This window comes from Macrobrachium nipponense, chromosome 12 (genome assembly GCF_015104395.2).
Source record: "Macrobrachium nipponense isolate FS-2020 chromosome 12, ASM1510439v2, whole genome shotgun sequence".
Classification (NCBI taxonomy): domain Eukaryota; kingdom Metazoa; phylum Arthropoda; class Malacostraca; order Decapoda; family Palaemonidae; genus Macrobrachium; species Macrobrachium nipponense.
The window spans coordinates 50,519,309-50,536,767 of NC_087205.1; the positions used below are offsets into that span (position 1 = coordinate 50,519,309).

Sequence of the window (17,459 nt, forward strand, 5' to 3'; positions counted from 1 at the left end):
ACACATTTCTAATACTACAGGGTTCAAGAATTTTTCCTTATTTGGTCCAGGGTGAAACAGTTATGATTATATATGGACTCAAGAAAGGACAGCTCTTTATCTTGCCTATCAAGTGACTACCCGAAAGAATGTGATTAATGCGTCTTCTACAAATAAGTCCACTATTCACCAGGTCTGCAAAAATGTATCCACCAAATATTCCTTTAACCTTTTTCCCAGAAAAATGGGTGGGTTTGTTAATCTTCAAATGAACAAATACTACAAGAAAACTGACACAGGTGATGAAATTATCAAACTCCTGAGAAAAGAATCCCAACTGCCTGGATGAAAATCTATGGTAAAAATCATGTGAGGGATCACCTCCCTTCCATTATATGTGGTTTCAGTGAGGGATCAAATAAAGACAGATAAAGAACCTGGAAGTATAAACCTTATGATAACAAAGTGACTTACCCAACTATGTTGGGACAGAATACAAGATAACTGCTATCAGTGCATTCTCAAAAGAACCTGTGAAGTTATTCGTGGAGAATAAAATTGAATAAAGTACCATTAAATGTGTTAACCTTTATGCCAAAGCTATGAAGTGAATGACAACCTTGTCAGGATGGAATGCTTTAGAGCTCAACCTGGCAATATGAGATACCTCTTCAGTGGGTCCTCATTCTTGGCCAATGACAGGACAGGGGACAACAGCGATGGATAAGTGTGCAGGTGATGATGTGCTATCCCCATCTAAGGGAGCTCCTGACACCAAGGCAGACAAGACCACCACCTTTTGAAGTGTGTGGAACAAGGCCACATTGGGACAACCAAAACTGAGATGACTACTAGAGGTGTAGAACCTAATTCTACAAACAAACACTAAGAACCCTTCCAACAGCAATGTTTACGTATCAAAGAACTGGAGAGGGAGCTAAAAACACAGGCAGTCTCTGTGTAATGGCATCATTGGTTAATGCTGATTTGGTTTTATGATGCTTGGCTAACAATTTTGTTAACCAGACTTTCAGTGCTTGTAAGAAATTTTTGGTGCTGGTAAGCGGTTTATCACCTTTTATTGTGTCGTAAACGCCAGTTAAATATTACCATAATTATGGTGATGTTCCAGTTAAAGATTTTCGATTATTGGTGGTCTGCTGGAAACAGAACCTCAGCTGTTAACCAGGGACTGCCTGTAGAGGAATTCCTGCCAATCATACAGGGGAAAGGCTACAGTCTTATACATCATAATTATGATGTAGGCAAGGTAATTGTCCCCAAACAGGTGGATTAAAAAAAAAAAAAAAAAAAAAAAAAAAAAAAAAAAAAAAAAAAAAAGTGTAAAAATTTTTATCTACTTTCAACCGGCCTCTCCATATTGAGGCAATCCAACCACACTTGCCATATGTGCTGGTTACTATGTTGAACAGATGAAGTCACCAGGTACCAAATGTGAAATGAATAACTTTCATGGTAGGCTAAATTTAGAAAATCTAAGGTCATGGCTCAAAAGGGACCATTTGTACACAACTTTCCCCCTACTGTTAAGGATAAAACAACAGATGGTACGTAATTGGACTGATGCCCTTGAAATTCAGTGACTGTTGGGACAAATGAGGCCATGAAGTAGGCAGTTCAATTGAAAATTATCAGTTTGTTCAAAACCTTCAAATTCTGGGACAGTACAAGAAATAGGTGGTTACGGACAGTTCGACTCCTGTAGGAATGCATCTCATGCTATTGCCCAAGTGTCCAGGTTTGGAGAGAAAGCTGCAGTCACACCAAGCAACATTCCAGCTGGAGGGCATGACCCTGAAAATCTGACCCAAGGAATGTACTTGTATCTTCCTATTCACAACACCTGAAATGGTGATAGGGATGTGCAAGTATGTATCTTTCAGATTGATAGATGGTCTAGGTTCCATGCTGGCACAATATACTTGTTCAACTCTAATTGGTCAAGGATCACCCTCTATTCAAGAGTCCTTCTTGGGGACACTGTAATGACATGCTTTGTGACAAATTAACATTTCCTTCTCTATGAATTTCTTTTCGTGGGGATTTTCCACACAATTCTCCAAGGATGCTCTCATTGAAAAAAAAACCCTTGAGGAGTGAGGGGGAGGGTGAAACCATTGTTGACCCAACCCAACCATGCTGCCAAGAAGATAACCTCCACTATGCCTGGTGCAGCAAAAGCCAACCTCCCACCTGCAAAGCCTGATTGGGGCAAGGAAAGAGGTGAACCTCTTTCCTTGCCCTTAACAGGTATTCCAGGAGTGACTTTTCCTTTCCATTGATAGACACTTCTGTCTGCCAAAAAGGTACTTGCTACTGCTATTATTACTCCTCTGATTTTGGCATGACGACTTAAGCACTTATCCAGCATGTTGTAAGGCTTAAGAAAAAAATCATTGTAAAACTAGCAGCTCAGCTCAAGTGAGCCAATAGCAAAAATCTTTGTAGTATTTTCTCAATCATATAATTCATGAATTTCAAGGCAGCAACACAACTACTATTACAGTCCTTATGTTAAATCATTTTATATGAAATCACTGATCTTTGTTCTTGGGCCAAAAAATATCCAAGTCCGAGGAGAAATGCTGTGCTAATTTGGTGTTGTGAAGTATGCAGTGATGCTCTCACGCTTGAACCTAATAACACAGAGCAGTACCTAAGTGTAAACATGAGGGGGATCCAATTCATCCCTCAGATGATGATGAAATATGCCAGTATGGTGAATAAATGTTCCAAAAGTCAGTATCTTTTTCTTAAACTTATATTAGTCTAGGAACAAAAGATATCTATAAAAATCACAAATTCTTGGTAATTTGTATTTTTCCTAGCGATACTTACCTCGAACCATTCCAGTGGAGATTCCTGGATGTCGATCCAGGTACGACCAGAAAAACTGGTTATACTCTGCACCCAGGCCAGGCATAAGCCCTTGGGGGTCGAAGACCATGTTATCCTGCTGACCTGACGCCAGTCCTTCCTGCCCAACTCCGAGGTGCCTCCTCTAAACTTCAGCGGGGCTGGACGGGATGGAATATACTTCCATGGTTCGAAGTAAGTATCGCTAAGAAAAATACAAATCACCCAGAATTTGTGATTTGTTCCGATGCGAGATACTTACCTCGAACCATTTCAGTGGAGACTTACTCCTTAGGAGGAGGGCGAAGATTAGGGGAGGAACGGCCCCAAAGGTGCTAGGTCAGAGGAGGGGCAACTGCTCCCCTTGGAACTTGACCCTGCTCCGTTATACTTGGGAGTTGGTCCGGGGAGGTCCTAAAGCAAGCATGGTGTGGGCATACCCAAACCTTGACATGTAAAACTGTGGGTTGTACTGAACACCATACGCACTCCCGCGTATCTTACCCGAGTATCCTGGATTCCTCACTTTCTCCGAAAGCCCAGGGGGAATAAGGATAAGGACCAGGGGGGTATGAGGAACACTCACACACGCACTTCATACACACTGGCCCGTACACCCCGAAAAGGGTGAAGAGGGGTCCTGGACCTGTTGATGGCCTGCCACCACGGGGCCAATCTCAAAGGCATCGAGCGACCTCCTTGTGCAGTCTTTTAGATAGTGGGCTGTGAACAATGACTGTCTATTCCAGACCCCTGCCCTCAGGACCTGGTCCACTGCCATGTTCTTTGAGATCGAAAGGGAAGCCCCAATCCCCCTGATGTCATGGGGCCTGGCTCCCTTTGGGGGGAAAGGCCCCCCTTCTCGTAGGCTGCCTTCTTCTCCTGACCCGTGGTGACAAGAGAGGTTCTTGACCTCCGGTCTGAACCGAGCCGTCCTTTCCAGGTACTTCCGTACTGCCCTCACTGGACAGAGGAGGAGATCCTTAGGCTGGTCCGATTTAGGGAGGGCAGGGATGGAGAACTCCACGAACCTGAGGTCCGAGATCGAGTGGTTCTGATTCTTAGCCACGAAGGAGGGGACAAACCTGAATGAGAGTTCTTTCCACCCCCTCGTGTGGGCCACTTCGTACGACAGGCCGTGGAGCTCTCCCACCCTCTTCGTGGAGGCCAGAGCTAGCAGAAACACCGTCTCGAGGGTCAGCTCCCTATCCAGGATGTCCTTGAGTTGCTTGAAAGGAGGCTGCCTCAGGGAGTCCAAGACTATCGCGACATCCCAGCGGGAAACCAAGCCGGCGCTGGGGGGAAACATCTGCTTAAAGCTCCTTATGACCAAGGACAGCGGTTTCGAGTTCCCAAGATCCAATCCTTTCAGGGAGAAGACCTGACTTAATGCAGCCCTGGCTCCTTTGACCGCCGAAATTGACAGGCCTCTGTCTAACCTCAGGTAGGTCAAAAATTCTGCGATGTCTGGGATCTTTGCTCGGAGGGGCTCCAGGCCCCTCTTCCTACACCAGGGCCCGAAACTTCCACTTTGCCTGGTAGTTGTTAGAGGAGGACTCCTTAAGGTAACTGGACATATGAGAGCCCACTCTCACCGAGAACCCTCTCCTGTTCAACAGCCGCTCGATAGTCTCCAGCCGTGAAGGGAGAGGGCTGGAATGTTCCCGTGGAACCTCTCGAAGTGGGGCTGCTTTAACAGGTCTGGCCTGGGGGCCAGCTCCCAAGGCAGTTGAGAGGCCAACTCTAGAAGGTTCGGGAACCACTCCCTGTCCGGCCACCACGGAGCCACCAACGTCAGGGTCGCACCTTTTGCCTTCCTCAGATAGCTGAGGACCTGCCTGAAGACTCCGAAGGGAGGGAATGTGTACATGTCCAGGCTGTCCCACGGTGTTGGAACTCATCCTCCCAAAACACGGCTGGGTCTGGCACCAGGGAGCAGAAGACCGGCAGTTTGGCATTTAGCCTTGCTGCAAACAGGTCCAGGGATGGGGACCCCCACTTCCCTATTAGCTCTCTTGCTACCTCGGGGTGTAGGGACCATTCGGATCCCACCACCTGACCCCGTCTGCTGAGGCAGTCGGCGATTACGTTCTTCTTGCCGGGAATGAACCTTGCTGTCAAGGAGGTTCCAAGGGCTTCGACCTGTCTCAAGATCTCCTCCGTCAAGCCACAGAGATCCCATGATCTCAGGCCCCCCTACTTCTTGACGTAGGCAACCACTGTGGCATTGTCACACATCAGAGACACCGAGTGTCCCACTTCCTCCTTGAAAGCTTCCAGGGCTCGCTTCACTGCCAAGAGCTCCAGCCTGTTTATGTGGAAGGTGCTCTCCTCTTACGACCATATCCCTCCTGCCGAGAGGGACTTCAGGTGGCCCCCCCACCCTACCTTCGACGCATCCGTAAACAGGAGCATCTCCGGGGGCACTGACCCGAGGGGCATACCCTGACGAGAGTTTGCAGGATCCAGCCACCAACCGAGGGCCTTCCTTGCTGCCAGTGAGATGGGAACCAGCTTCTGAGGTGTTTCCTCCTTCTGGGACCACCCTATCTTCAGGTCCAATTTTAAGGGCCTTAATCTCAGTCTTCCCTGGGGGACTAGTTTTTCCAGGGAGACCAGGTGGCCTAATAGTCTTTGCCACTCCTTTGCCGGTCTCGGGGAGTGGCTCAGGAAGTTGCAGGTGTTACTTTGGAGGTTTGCCAGTGTCCTCCGATGGGAAAGCTCACCCATCCTTCGTATCCAACTCCATCCCCAGGTACACCATCCTGGTGCAGGGGACCAGCTGGGACTTCTCCCAGTTCACGACGACTCCCAGGGTCTTGCAAAAGGCCAGGAGGGCGTCTCTCTGCTCTACCAAGTGCTCCTTTGAGGAGGAAAGGAGTAGCCAGTCGTCTAGGTACCTGAGAAGGCGTATACCTCTCTTGTGGGCCCAAGACAAAACAAGGGAGAACACCCTCGTGAACACTTGCGGGGCCGTTGCCAGCCCGAAGCAGAGCGACTTGAACTGCAAGCTCTGGTCCTCCCACCTTATGCGCAGGTACTTCCTGGGCGACGGGTGTACCGGGATCTGGAAGTAGGCGTCCTTGAGATCCAGGGACATCACGAAATCCCCTCTCTCACGGAAGCCAGCACTGAGCGCGGCGTTCCCATTTTGAAGGGAGTCTTTAGGACGTACGAGTTGAGGACCGACAGATCTATGACTGGTCGCCAACCCCCCGATGACTTCTCCACCAGGAAAAGGCGATTGAAGAACCTGGGGAGTGGTCTACTACCTGCTGGAGGGCTCCAGCAGTGCTTGAACTTTAGCCTTAGGGCCTCCCTGTGACTGGGGTTCCGGGGCTGAGAAGACAGACTGTCCGGCTCCCCTGTCAGGGGAGGCTTCTGGTCTAGGAAGGGGATTCGGTAACCGTCCCCGAGGACCTGGACTGTAGAGGGCTCGGCTCCGTGATCCTCCCAGTTCTGCCAACAGCTCGAGAGGCAACCCCCCACTGGTGGCGAAAGACACGGTAGGGGCCTTGACTACTACTTCCTCCTAGGGAAGCAGTTGTTATGACCCCTTCTGGAAGTAGTGGGGGGTCTGGACCTGAATGGTGCCTGGGAAAGAGGGAGGGTCCTGGGGGAGGGCTGAGTCCCCTGGTCTCCCTAGTTCTGAGGGGCTGACTCCATGGAGGGGGCGGAAAGGGTCCTATTCTGAGGCATCAGTCTCTCGTTAGATCTTTTCGGCGCTGACAGAAGTAGGGGAGGGGCTCTATATACAATGGAGCCTTGGCTGGCCTTCCTCCATCGTTCCCCGGACTCCTACACCAGCTTCTCCGGAAAGAGAGCAGCCCCCTCCACTGGGGCGTTCCGAAGGGTCCTGAGCTCCCTCTCTGGAATGTTCCTAGGGAGTTTGGCTAGAACAGAATCCCTCCGAAGGCCACCCCCAGCTCCTCCTGCCCTCTAGATGGGAAGCCCCAGGATGGAAAAGCATCGTCCTTCATCGGGGATCTGCCCGGAGTACAAGGGGAAAGAAATCCCCAACGGCAGGAGAGGAAAGGGTCTGAGCCGGGCGGGCGGGTGGCTCTGTGACCGGGTACACCGGCCTGGCTCCAGCTCGAGACTGGGGAGAGCCGCAGCGAGGTGAGCCGTAGCGGGAAGAGCTGAAGCAGGGAGAGCCGTAGCAGGAAGCTCCACAGCGGGAAGGGGCGGGCGCTCCCCCTGCACCGATGCTGAAAGAGAGGACCAGGACAGGGTGCCCTGTAACTGCTGCCACGTCCAGCAGTCTCTCAACACCACGGAAGCATCGGGTACTACCTGTTGGGGAATCGACTCATTGGGACCCGGCAACAGACTCAACTAGGCCCTCTCGCTGGGAGAGGGCAGGAGAAAGAACCTGGAGAAACGTGGGAGACTTCCTCTCCGATGATACCGAAGGGGAAGGGGCGGCCCCCTCTCTGCTGCTACTCCTACTCCTCAAATTCTCCCAAAGCTTCTCCGACGAGGCTTTAGGCTGCTGCTGCTTGCTTCTTCTTCTTTGTAGAAGCCAAATCCCACTGGTACAAGGGCCAAGAGGCGCACTCCAAGCACATGTCTTTCAAGCAAGCGACCCCCACACGAATTACAAAAAGAGTGAGGATCGATGAGAAGGGGCGAGACAAAAGCTCCACAAGCCCGCCCTTCAGGACCAGGGCAACGACGTTGAAGCTCCGAGGCCGACATCACACATACGCTTGACACACTTGCACAAAAATACACACACTGACAAAGGAAATGGGCCGGACACCGGACGAGCATGGGCGTATGCACGTACCTGCGACCAGAAGAGGATTGGCGTCAGGTCAGCAGGATAATGTGGTCTTCGACCCCTAGGGGCATAGGCCTGGCCTGGGTGCGGCGTATAACCAGTTTTTTCTGGTTGGACCCAGATCGACATCCGGGAATCTCCACTGGAATGGTTCGAGGTAAGTATCTCGCATCGGAACAAATCTGTTTATGCAAAGTTGATTGGAAGTAGCTACGTGAAGCGGCGACTTTATTGGGCCCTATGCAATTTTGATTGGAAGTAGTTCCCTGAAGTGGCAACCTTATTGGGCCCTAATGTGACCCGGCTTCCTAAGCTCGGCCGTGCGCACCTGGGTCCATTCTCAGATGTGTTTTGGCCTTAACAGCAAGGGGACATCTATTTTTTCAGCTCGCCCATTCCACAGGACCACCAACCCATGCCCCATATGTGACGGGCCTTGTTTCAGGATAACCCCAACTGGATCATTTCTTTGGACTCCTATGTGAGTGACTGAGGACACTCTCGGCTAGCCCTTTCATTCGTCACCGGGACCCATCCACGTGTGACTGGACAAGGAAATTTAATATATTTGAAATCTATGGTTATTACTTTTTGAGTAAATGTCATTAATCATTAACAGAGTATAATTAAACCTTGCAATAACTTGACTAAAAAGAGTAACCAAAGTTAGTCTTCATCTCTTTTCCATTTTTTCTTAAGTTAAATTTTGTTACTGTCAGCCATTTTATAGTATTCTGTTGCCTGGCCAAGGCTGACAACTAAAAGGGAGCAATGAGATTCACTCAATTATGATTCATGAAGAGATGTGATGGTAACATTGAAACTTTGCATGGCAGAGGAATACTGTAGCATTCTTGAGCAACAAAGAATAAGACTAATCCCACAGAAAAGCCAAAAATACTGAAAATAATGAAAAGTTTTCATTTTACTGAAATACTTAAGGGCACTTTGCTTACTGCAATAAAAATGAGAAATTAGCCAAAGAAATGTTAAAATAAGTGTGTGCTCAATCTACGATAGTAAGAAATGCTCACGGAAGCCCAAACAGCAAAACATAATTCCCATTTCAACAAGAAAAGGGATTATTAAGAAACGCTTTTCTGTAGCCAAAAAAAGCGAGTTTGCTGTGCACTGGATAAAGAGCTTTCCAGTCTTGAGTTCATTTATACTCTAATATTACTGTACCAATAATAGCACTATTTTGCCACATAACAGCTATGAGAGAATTCTTGATATTAGTTGGAACCACTGGCATAGCTTCTCTTCTAGGAGAAATGGCTACACTTATTCAATATTCACATCATCCCCGGACATGCATTTAAAAAATCAATTAATCATCCCAGTCTATTGGACTAAAAAAAACAACAACAAACCAACCCTTCCACTGGATAAAAAAATCAACATATGATCATCATACACTGGATAAAAAAACAAAATAAATTATACCTGTCCACTGCATAACAAATCAGCAAATCATCATCTTTCATTGGTTAAAAGAAACCATAACATTATCAAATTCCATTGGATAAAAAAACAATAACATCCCTTTAAGTATAATAAACAAAAATTTAGAAAAATCATAATAAACAAAAATTTAGAAAAATCATCACATTTCATCGGATTTAAAAAATCATAAATCACTCCCTTCAAGCGGATATATAAAATCAACAAATCATCCCATTCCAAAGAATAAAAAAAATGATAAATCATTTACTTTTATTAAATAGAGAAAATGAACAAATCATCCCATTCTATAGGATAAAAATGATCAACAAATCATCTCCAACCATGGGATAAAATATAAACCATACCTTTCCATAGGATATAAAAATCAATAAATCATCCCCTTCCATTGGATAAAGAAAATAAAGAAATCATCCTATCAAATAGGATTAAAAAAAATAAGAATCAACCCCCCTAAATTGGATAAAAAAAAATCAATGAGTCATCTGCTATGATTGGATAAAAAAATCAACAAATCCTCCCTTTCCATTGGATAAAACAAGTCAATCATCGCTTCCACTGGATAAAAAAAAAATAAATTCCTCCTCTTCCATTGGACAAAATATCAATAAATCATCCCATTCAAATAGATAAAAAATCAACAAATCATCCCCTTCCCTTGGACAAAATAGGTCAACAATCATCCCTTCCATTGGTTAAAAGAAAATCAAAAATCATTCCCTTCCATTGAATAAAAAATCAACCAATCATCCCTTCTATTGGATTAAAAAATCAACAAGTCATTCCTTCCATTGGATAAAATATCACATATCCCCTTACATTGGATATAAAAAATCCAGAGACCATCCCCTTTCATTAAATAAAGAAAATCAACAAATCATCCCTTCCCATTTGATAGACAAATCAAGAAACCCTCTACTTCCATTGCACACAAAAATCAACAAATCATCCTCTTCCACCGATTTGGAATAAAAAATCACCAATCAATCCACTTAATGGATAAAAAAAAAAATCAACAAATCATAACTTTCCACTGGATAAAAAAAGGCCAACATCTCTTCCCCTAGCGTTGGATAAACAAAATCAACACATCAACCTATTCCCTTGGATGAAAAAATCAACAAATCATCCCATCCCATTGGATAAAAGAAAATCACCGTTCACTGGATTAAAAAAATTAATAAATCACACCTGTCCATTGGATAAAAAAATTAACTAAATATACCTGCCCATTGGTTGAAAAAAACCAATAAATCATCCCTTCCATTGGATAAAAAATCAACAAATTATGCCTCACTATTGGATAAAAAATATCAATAAATCATCTCCTTCCATTGATGAAGGAAATCAACAAATCATCCCATTTCATAGGATTAAAAATTCAATATATTACCACCTTGCAAAAAGAAAATAAAAAATCATCATATCCCATAGGATAAAAAAAAATCAACCAACCATCCCTTTACATTAAATATAAATATTAAGAAATCATTTGTGACCACTGAATAAAAAACGAACAAATCATCCCATTCAATAGCATAAAAAAATCAAGGAAACATCCCTATCCACTGGATAAAATTTCAATAAATTATTCCATTCCCTTTTAGATAAAAATTAAAAAATGATATCCATCCACTGGATAAAAAAAAAATACCAATCATCCCCTCTATTGGATGAAAAATTAACAAAACATCCACAACTATTGGATAAAAAAAAAAACAAATCCTCACTGTTCATTGGATAAATAATAATAAATCATACCCTTTCATTTTCTAAAAAAAAAAAAACTTACAAATCATCCCATTTTATAGGAAAAAAAATTAATAAATCATACCCTTTGGCTGCATAAAAATAAAAAAAAATTCCATCACCTTCCTCAGGATAAAAAAATCAACTATCTCCTGCCCCTTGGATAAAAAAACAAAAAAAAAAAATTCAATAGTAAATCATAACCCTTTCATTTTCCTGAAAAAAAGAAAAAAAAAAAATCATAACATTACATTTCTTTTCTGAAAAAAAAAAAAAAAAAAAAAAAAGACAAATCATACCATATTTTGTGGGATAAAAAAAATTAATAAATCATACCCTTCAACTGCATAAAAATAATAAAAATTCCAACACCTTCCTCTGGATACATAAATCAATCTTCCCTGCCCATTGTATAAAAAATTAATAAATAATCCTCTTGCATTGGATAAAACGAATCAACAAATCATCCCTTTCTACTGGAAAAAAAAATCAACAAACCATCCCTTTCCAATGGATGAAAAATCAATAAATCATTCCCTTCCATTGAATAAAAAATAAACAAATTCTCCCAGTACATTAGATGGAAAAAAATAATAAATAATCCCCTTCCATTGGATAAAGAAAATTAACAAATCATCCCTTCCATGAAAAAAAAAATTCCCTTCCATTGGATAAAAAAATTCTACAAATCATCCCCTTCCATTGAAGAAAGAAATCAACAAATATTCTGCTTACATTGGATAAAAAATCAAATCCATCACCCATTTCCACTGAATAAAATATAATAAAATCACCCTCTCCCACTGGATAACAAACTCAACAAATTATCCAAGTCTATTGGACAAAAATAAATAATGTCCTTCAATTAGATAAATCATTCCTTTCCATTGGCTAAAATAATCTACAAATCATCCCCATCCACTAGATAAAAAAATTGAATACATCACCCCTTTAATTAAGTAAAAGATATAAACAAATCATCCCACTGCATTAGAAAAAATAAATAATTCCATAGTATAAAAAAACAATAAATCATGCCCTTCTATTGGATAAAAAAATCAATAATCTCATTCTATAGGATATAGAAATCAACAAATCATCCACATCCAACAGATTAAAAAAATAAATCAGCCCCATCATTCGGATAAGAAAATTTTAAAATCATCGCCATTCACTGGATAAAAAAGATAATAAAGCATCTCCTTTCTTTGGTAAAAAATCAACAAATCATCTTCGATTGGATAAAAAATCAACAAATGTTAAATAAAAAATGGAACACATCATTAATTTCCATTGGGTAAAAAATCAATAAATCATCCCTTTCCATTGGATAAAGACAACAAATTATCTACTTCCAATGTATACAAAATTAACACATCTCCTTCCATTGTATAAAAAAATCCAAGATAAATCTTTCAACTAGATAAAAAATCAACAAACCATCATTTCCTTTAGACAAAATTTAATAAATCATCTCCTTCAATTGGATACAAAAAATCAATAAATCATCTCATTCCATATTATAAAAAATTAATAAATCATCCCCTTCCATTCAATAATAAAAATAAATCATCCCATTTCATAGGATAAACAAATATGTAAACAAATCACCACCATCCATTGACTAAAAAAATAAATCCCCCCTCCATTGGAGAAACAAAATCAGCTAATCACAATTTTTGACTGGATAAAAAAGATTAACAAATCATCAGCTTCCATTGGATAAAAAATGAACAAATCATGTGTTTCCATTGGATGAAAAAATCAACAAATCATCCCCTTCCATTGGATAAAAAATTAAAAAAAATTACCCTGTTCCATTGGATAATAAAAACATAATCCAAATCCATTGGAAAAAATAAAATCATCCCATTCCATAGTATAAAAACCCAACAAATCATCCATTCCACTGGAGAAAAACATCAACAAATTATCCCATTCCATTGGATAAAAAATATTTTCAAATCATCCTCTACTAATGGATAAAAAATCATTTTATCCACTTCCAGTACATAAAAGAAATCTTCAAATCGTCCCCATCTAATGGACAAAAAAAAAAAAAAAAAAAAAAATGAAAATGTCATCCCCATACATTGGATTAAAAAAATTAACATGACCTTCCATTGGATAAAAAAATTCAACATGTCGCCCTTTTCCATTGGATAAAAAAATCAACCAACAATCTCCTGCCAATGGATAAAAAAATAAGAAATCACCCCCTCCCATTGAATAAAAAAAAATCAAGAAATCGTCCCTTCCATTGGATAAAATAAACAAATCAAACAAATCATCCGCTTCAGTTGGATAAAAAATCTATAAATTATCCCCTCCCATTGGATAAAGAAAATCAACAATTCATCCCCATACACTGGATAGAAAAATCAATAAATCCCCTTCCACTGGATAAAATACATCAACAAATCATCCCCTTTAATTGGATAATGAAAATCAACAAATAGCTCAACAAACTGGATAAAAAAATCAATACATCCCCTTCCATTGGATAAAAAATCAACAAATCACCTACTTTGATTGAAAAAAAGAAAAAAGAAACAAATCATCCAGTTACATTAGACAAAATAAAACCAACAAATCATTCACTTCTAACTGATGAAAAGATCAGCAAATTATCCAATTCCAATGGATAAAAAATTCAATCAACAATCCCCTTTCACTGGATGAAAAAATTAACAATTCATCCCTTTCCATTGGCTAAAAAATCAACAAATCAACCCATTCTATTGGATAAAAAAATCTAGAAATCATCTCCTTACATCAAATGAAAAAAATCAAGACATCATCCCTTTCCACTGGATAAAAAATCAATAATTCATCCCTTTCCATTGGACAAAAAATCAACAACTCATCCAAGTTTATTGGATTAAAAATCAATAAATCATTCCATTCTACTGGATTAAAAATCAATTACGCCCTTCCACTGGATAAAAAATCAACAAGCCATCCACCTCGATTGGATTAAAAAATCAACAAATCATCCACCTCATTTGATAAAAACTTAACAAAACATCCCCGTCCACTGGATTAAGCAAATAAATAAATCATCCCTTCGACTGGATTAAAAAAACCCTACAAACCGTCCATTCCATTGAATAAAAATATCAATAAATCATCCCCTTCCATTAGATAAGAAAATATACAAATCATCCCATTTAATAGGATATAAAAATAAACAAATCATCCCCGTCCATTGGATGAAAAAAAAAATATCATCCCCTTCTGTTGGATAAATAAAGAAATCCCCCATTCCAATAAAAAAAACAATCATCCCCTTTCATTGTATAGGAATCAATAAATCATCCACTTCCATTGGATAAATAATCAACAAATCATCCCCTTCCACTGGATAAATATTCAATAAATTCTCCCCTTCCACTGGATAAACAATCAATAAATCATCCCCTTCCATAAGATGAAATAAACAAACAAATTAGCCCATTCCATAGTATAAAAAATCAATAAATCCTCCTCTTCCATTAGATAAAAAAAATTCCATTTCATAGGATAAAAAAAACCATCCCCGTCTATAGGATAAAAGAAAATAAACATATGATCCCATTCTATTTGATAAAGAAAGATCAACAAATTACCCTTGCATTGGATAAAAAATTAACAAATTAGCGCCTTCCAATGGATAAAACAAAACTACAAATCATCCCATTTCACCAGATAAAAATCAACAAATCATCCCCTTCCATTGGATTAAAAAAAATCATCCAACAATCCACTGCCAATGGATCAAAAATTAAGAAATCATCCCCTTCCATTGGATAAAAAAATCAACAAATCCCCTACCACTGGATAAAAAATATACAAATCATCCTCTTCTAATGGGTAAAAAATTGATAAATCGTGCCCTTCCATTGGATAAAAAAATAAAGGAAACATCCCCTTCCATTGGATAAAAAAAATCAACAAATCATCCCTTTACATAGGAACAAAAATAAACAAATCATCCCTTACCATAGGAAAAAAATCAACAAATCATCCCTTTCCATAGGAAAAAATCAACAAATCATCCCTTTCCATAGGAAAAAAAATCAACAAATCATCCCTTCCATAGGATTAAAAAAATCAACAAATTATCTCCTTCCATTGGATAAAAAAAATCAATAAACCATCACCTTCCATTGGGTAAAGAAATTTACAAATCAAACGTTTCCATGGATAATTAAACTGGCAACAAACCATTTCCTTTTATTGGACAACAAACAATAAAGAAATTGTCCACTTCTATTTATAATGAAAATAAAACATTATCCTGTTCATTGTACAATAAAAAAAAATCAAACTAGTCCCTTACTATTTCAATTAACAGATCCTCTGCTTCTGATAACAAAAATGAACAAATGATACCCTTTCATGGATAATAAAACATTTAATAATATCCTCTTTTATTACAATAGGAAAACAATGAAAGAGCTCACCCCTTCCATTAATTAAGAGATCCCCCCTCCCATTCATAATGGAAAAATTAAGAGATACCCCTTCCATTAATAACTAATTGTGGAATTAGATCCTGCTCCTCCTTCGTGTTATGACAAGTCATGTCTCAAACCCAAGACAAGTACTGCCATTCGTGTGGTGATCACGATTTTAATATTTTTATGAATATTGTTTACTACTAGCTATTACTCAGAAATATACGAATGAAAAATGTCCACTAACAAACTTTCAAGGTTCCCTTCCAAATAAATGTGTACTGTAGTCCTTATCCTCATTCAGGAATCATAAATTTAGCCTCTTACTGCAGTAACAGACAAACCAGTGCGTCCACTGTATTACTTGTAAAATACTTCAATTGCGCTATATTCCTCAATCGTGATTCCAACAAATCTGTCACAGGATCATCCCTACCTTTCTTAGGCGAGAGTGGTGGTGTGCTTTGGACACTACTAGATCCTGACTTGTGTTGCTGGTTGTGAGGCCGCGGATAATATTTGCTGCGCATTTTGTCAAACTGTCGTACGTGTCCGTGGCGCTCTTGTTTCAGTGGATATGCAGGTGGTGGCGATGCTGAAATTTTGACACACATACAGTAATCACACTTTGTCAATATTTTCAATTTCATGTCCCTAACCAATAAACATGAAAATTAAAGCAACATTAAAATAGGTTCCTTATGTTTTAAATATTCAGTATCAAAGTTCAGTATTAGAACCTACGTCCAAGATAAACACATCAACACATTCACTTTCAAAAACAGCATAAATGCTATTTCTGTGGACCAATCAAAACCTTCAGTAGAGAAATAGGCTTTTCTGAACTATACCAAGAACAGGACTTACGCTGTGTCAGGGGCGGTGACATGACAGGAGAATACTGAGCTGGTGGTTGGTATGGTGACCCATAACCCTGGGGGGGAGGCCCAGGAGGCGGTCCATAGAAAGGTGGCCCCTGCCCGGCGTTTGGACCCTGAAAGCAACATTCTTTCTTTAATCTTAAGTTTTCACACCCTGAGGAGAAGATGACAACAAAGTAACAATAATAATCAACATTTTTTTATTATTTTTTTTTTGCTAGTACTAAATCACTTTTAGATCCCCTTGAGCATTACATTGCACCATTTCTTGTAGCCAAGCAAGGCAGCATGGGTGAATGTCGAATATTGGAGAAATGATGTTTAGTTATTAAAAACTATTTTAAAGCACACAGCTACCATATTTTGTAAGCTCTACAAGAGCTTACTAGTTATTATAAGGAATCATTAGTTATAACTTACCAGGTAACAATTATCTAATTGGACCAAAGAAGAAAAAAGAAAAAAGGTGTTAATTAAAAGGACATAAAAAAATATAAACTGAAGATAAAGATTGACATTAAGACTTGTACAGAATCAACACTGAATGGCCGGCCCATGCATAAAACAAACATCCGAGTAATTTCTTAACATAAAAAAGGAAGTATATTTCTTCGGCCGAGAGACAAACATAAAATCTCTGGCTATCATGAATATTGTCTGCCACCAAATCCATTTCAATCATTTTCCCCCCTTAACACTTTCAATCGAATTGTGGGGGTTTATGAGCTCAAGTCTCAACCTACATCATAATGCTTATTTGAAGAAAATTTAAGAATATTTTAAATAAAGATATACTGCCTCATGAAAATTTAGAAGATAAAACTTTTCTGCTTATGAGTGATTAATACAGTCTTTAGCATTCAACAACGCTCAAACCATGTCTCCATGTGTGTGGTTCCTTGATAACTCAAAGCTCTTAGTGCGAAGATTTGCCATCAACACGTTACAAGCCCGGCGCTACCTTTCTCAGTTCAGGTATTTGTGCAGTCACGAAACTGAAACATATGACACCTCTGGACACACACGGACACACACATATATATATATATATAATATATATATTTATATATATATATATATATATATATATATGTATATATATATATATATATATATATAGTATATATGTATATATATGTATGTGTGTGTATGTATATATATATATATATATATATATATATATATATATATATATATATATATATATATATATATATTATAGTTTAAATGGAAAATAAGCGATTTCCAAATTCTGTACAAAGACAACGCGCTTCGTGCAAACCAAAT

General features: G+C 39.9%; 1 protein-coding gene across 1 annotated transcript in view; it reads right to left on the bottom strand.

Moving 5' to 3' along the window:
- LOC135224524 (fibronectin type-III domain-containing protein 3A-like) overlaps nucleotides 1-17,459 on the bottom strand; it is a 147,896-nt gene that overhangs the window by 17,974 nt on the left and 112,463 nt on the right. Inside the window, 2 exon segments of the mRNA XM_064263594.1 lie at nucleotides 15,728-15,886; nucleotides 16,159-16,285. Coding sequence (XP_064119664.1) covers nucleotides 15,728-15,886; nucleotides 16,159-16,285 — 286 coding nt within the window.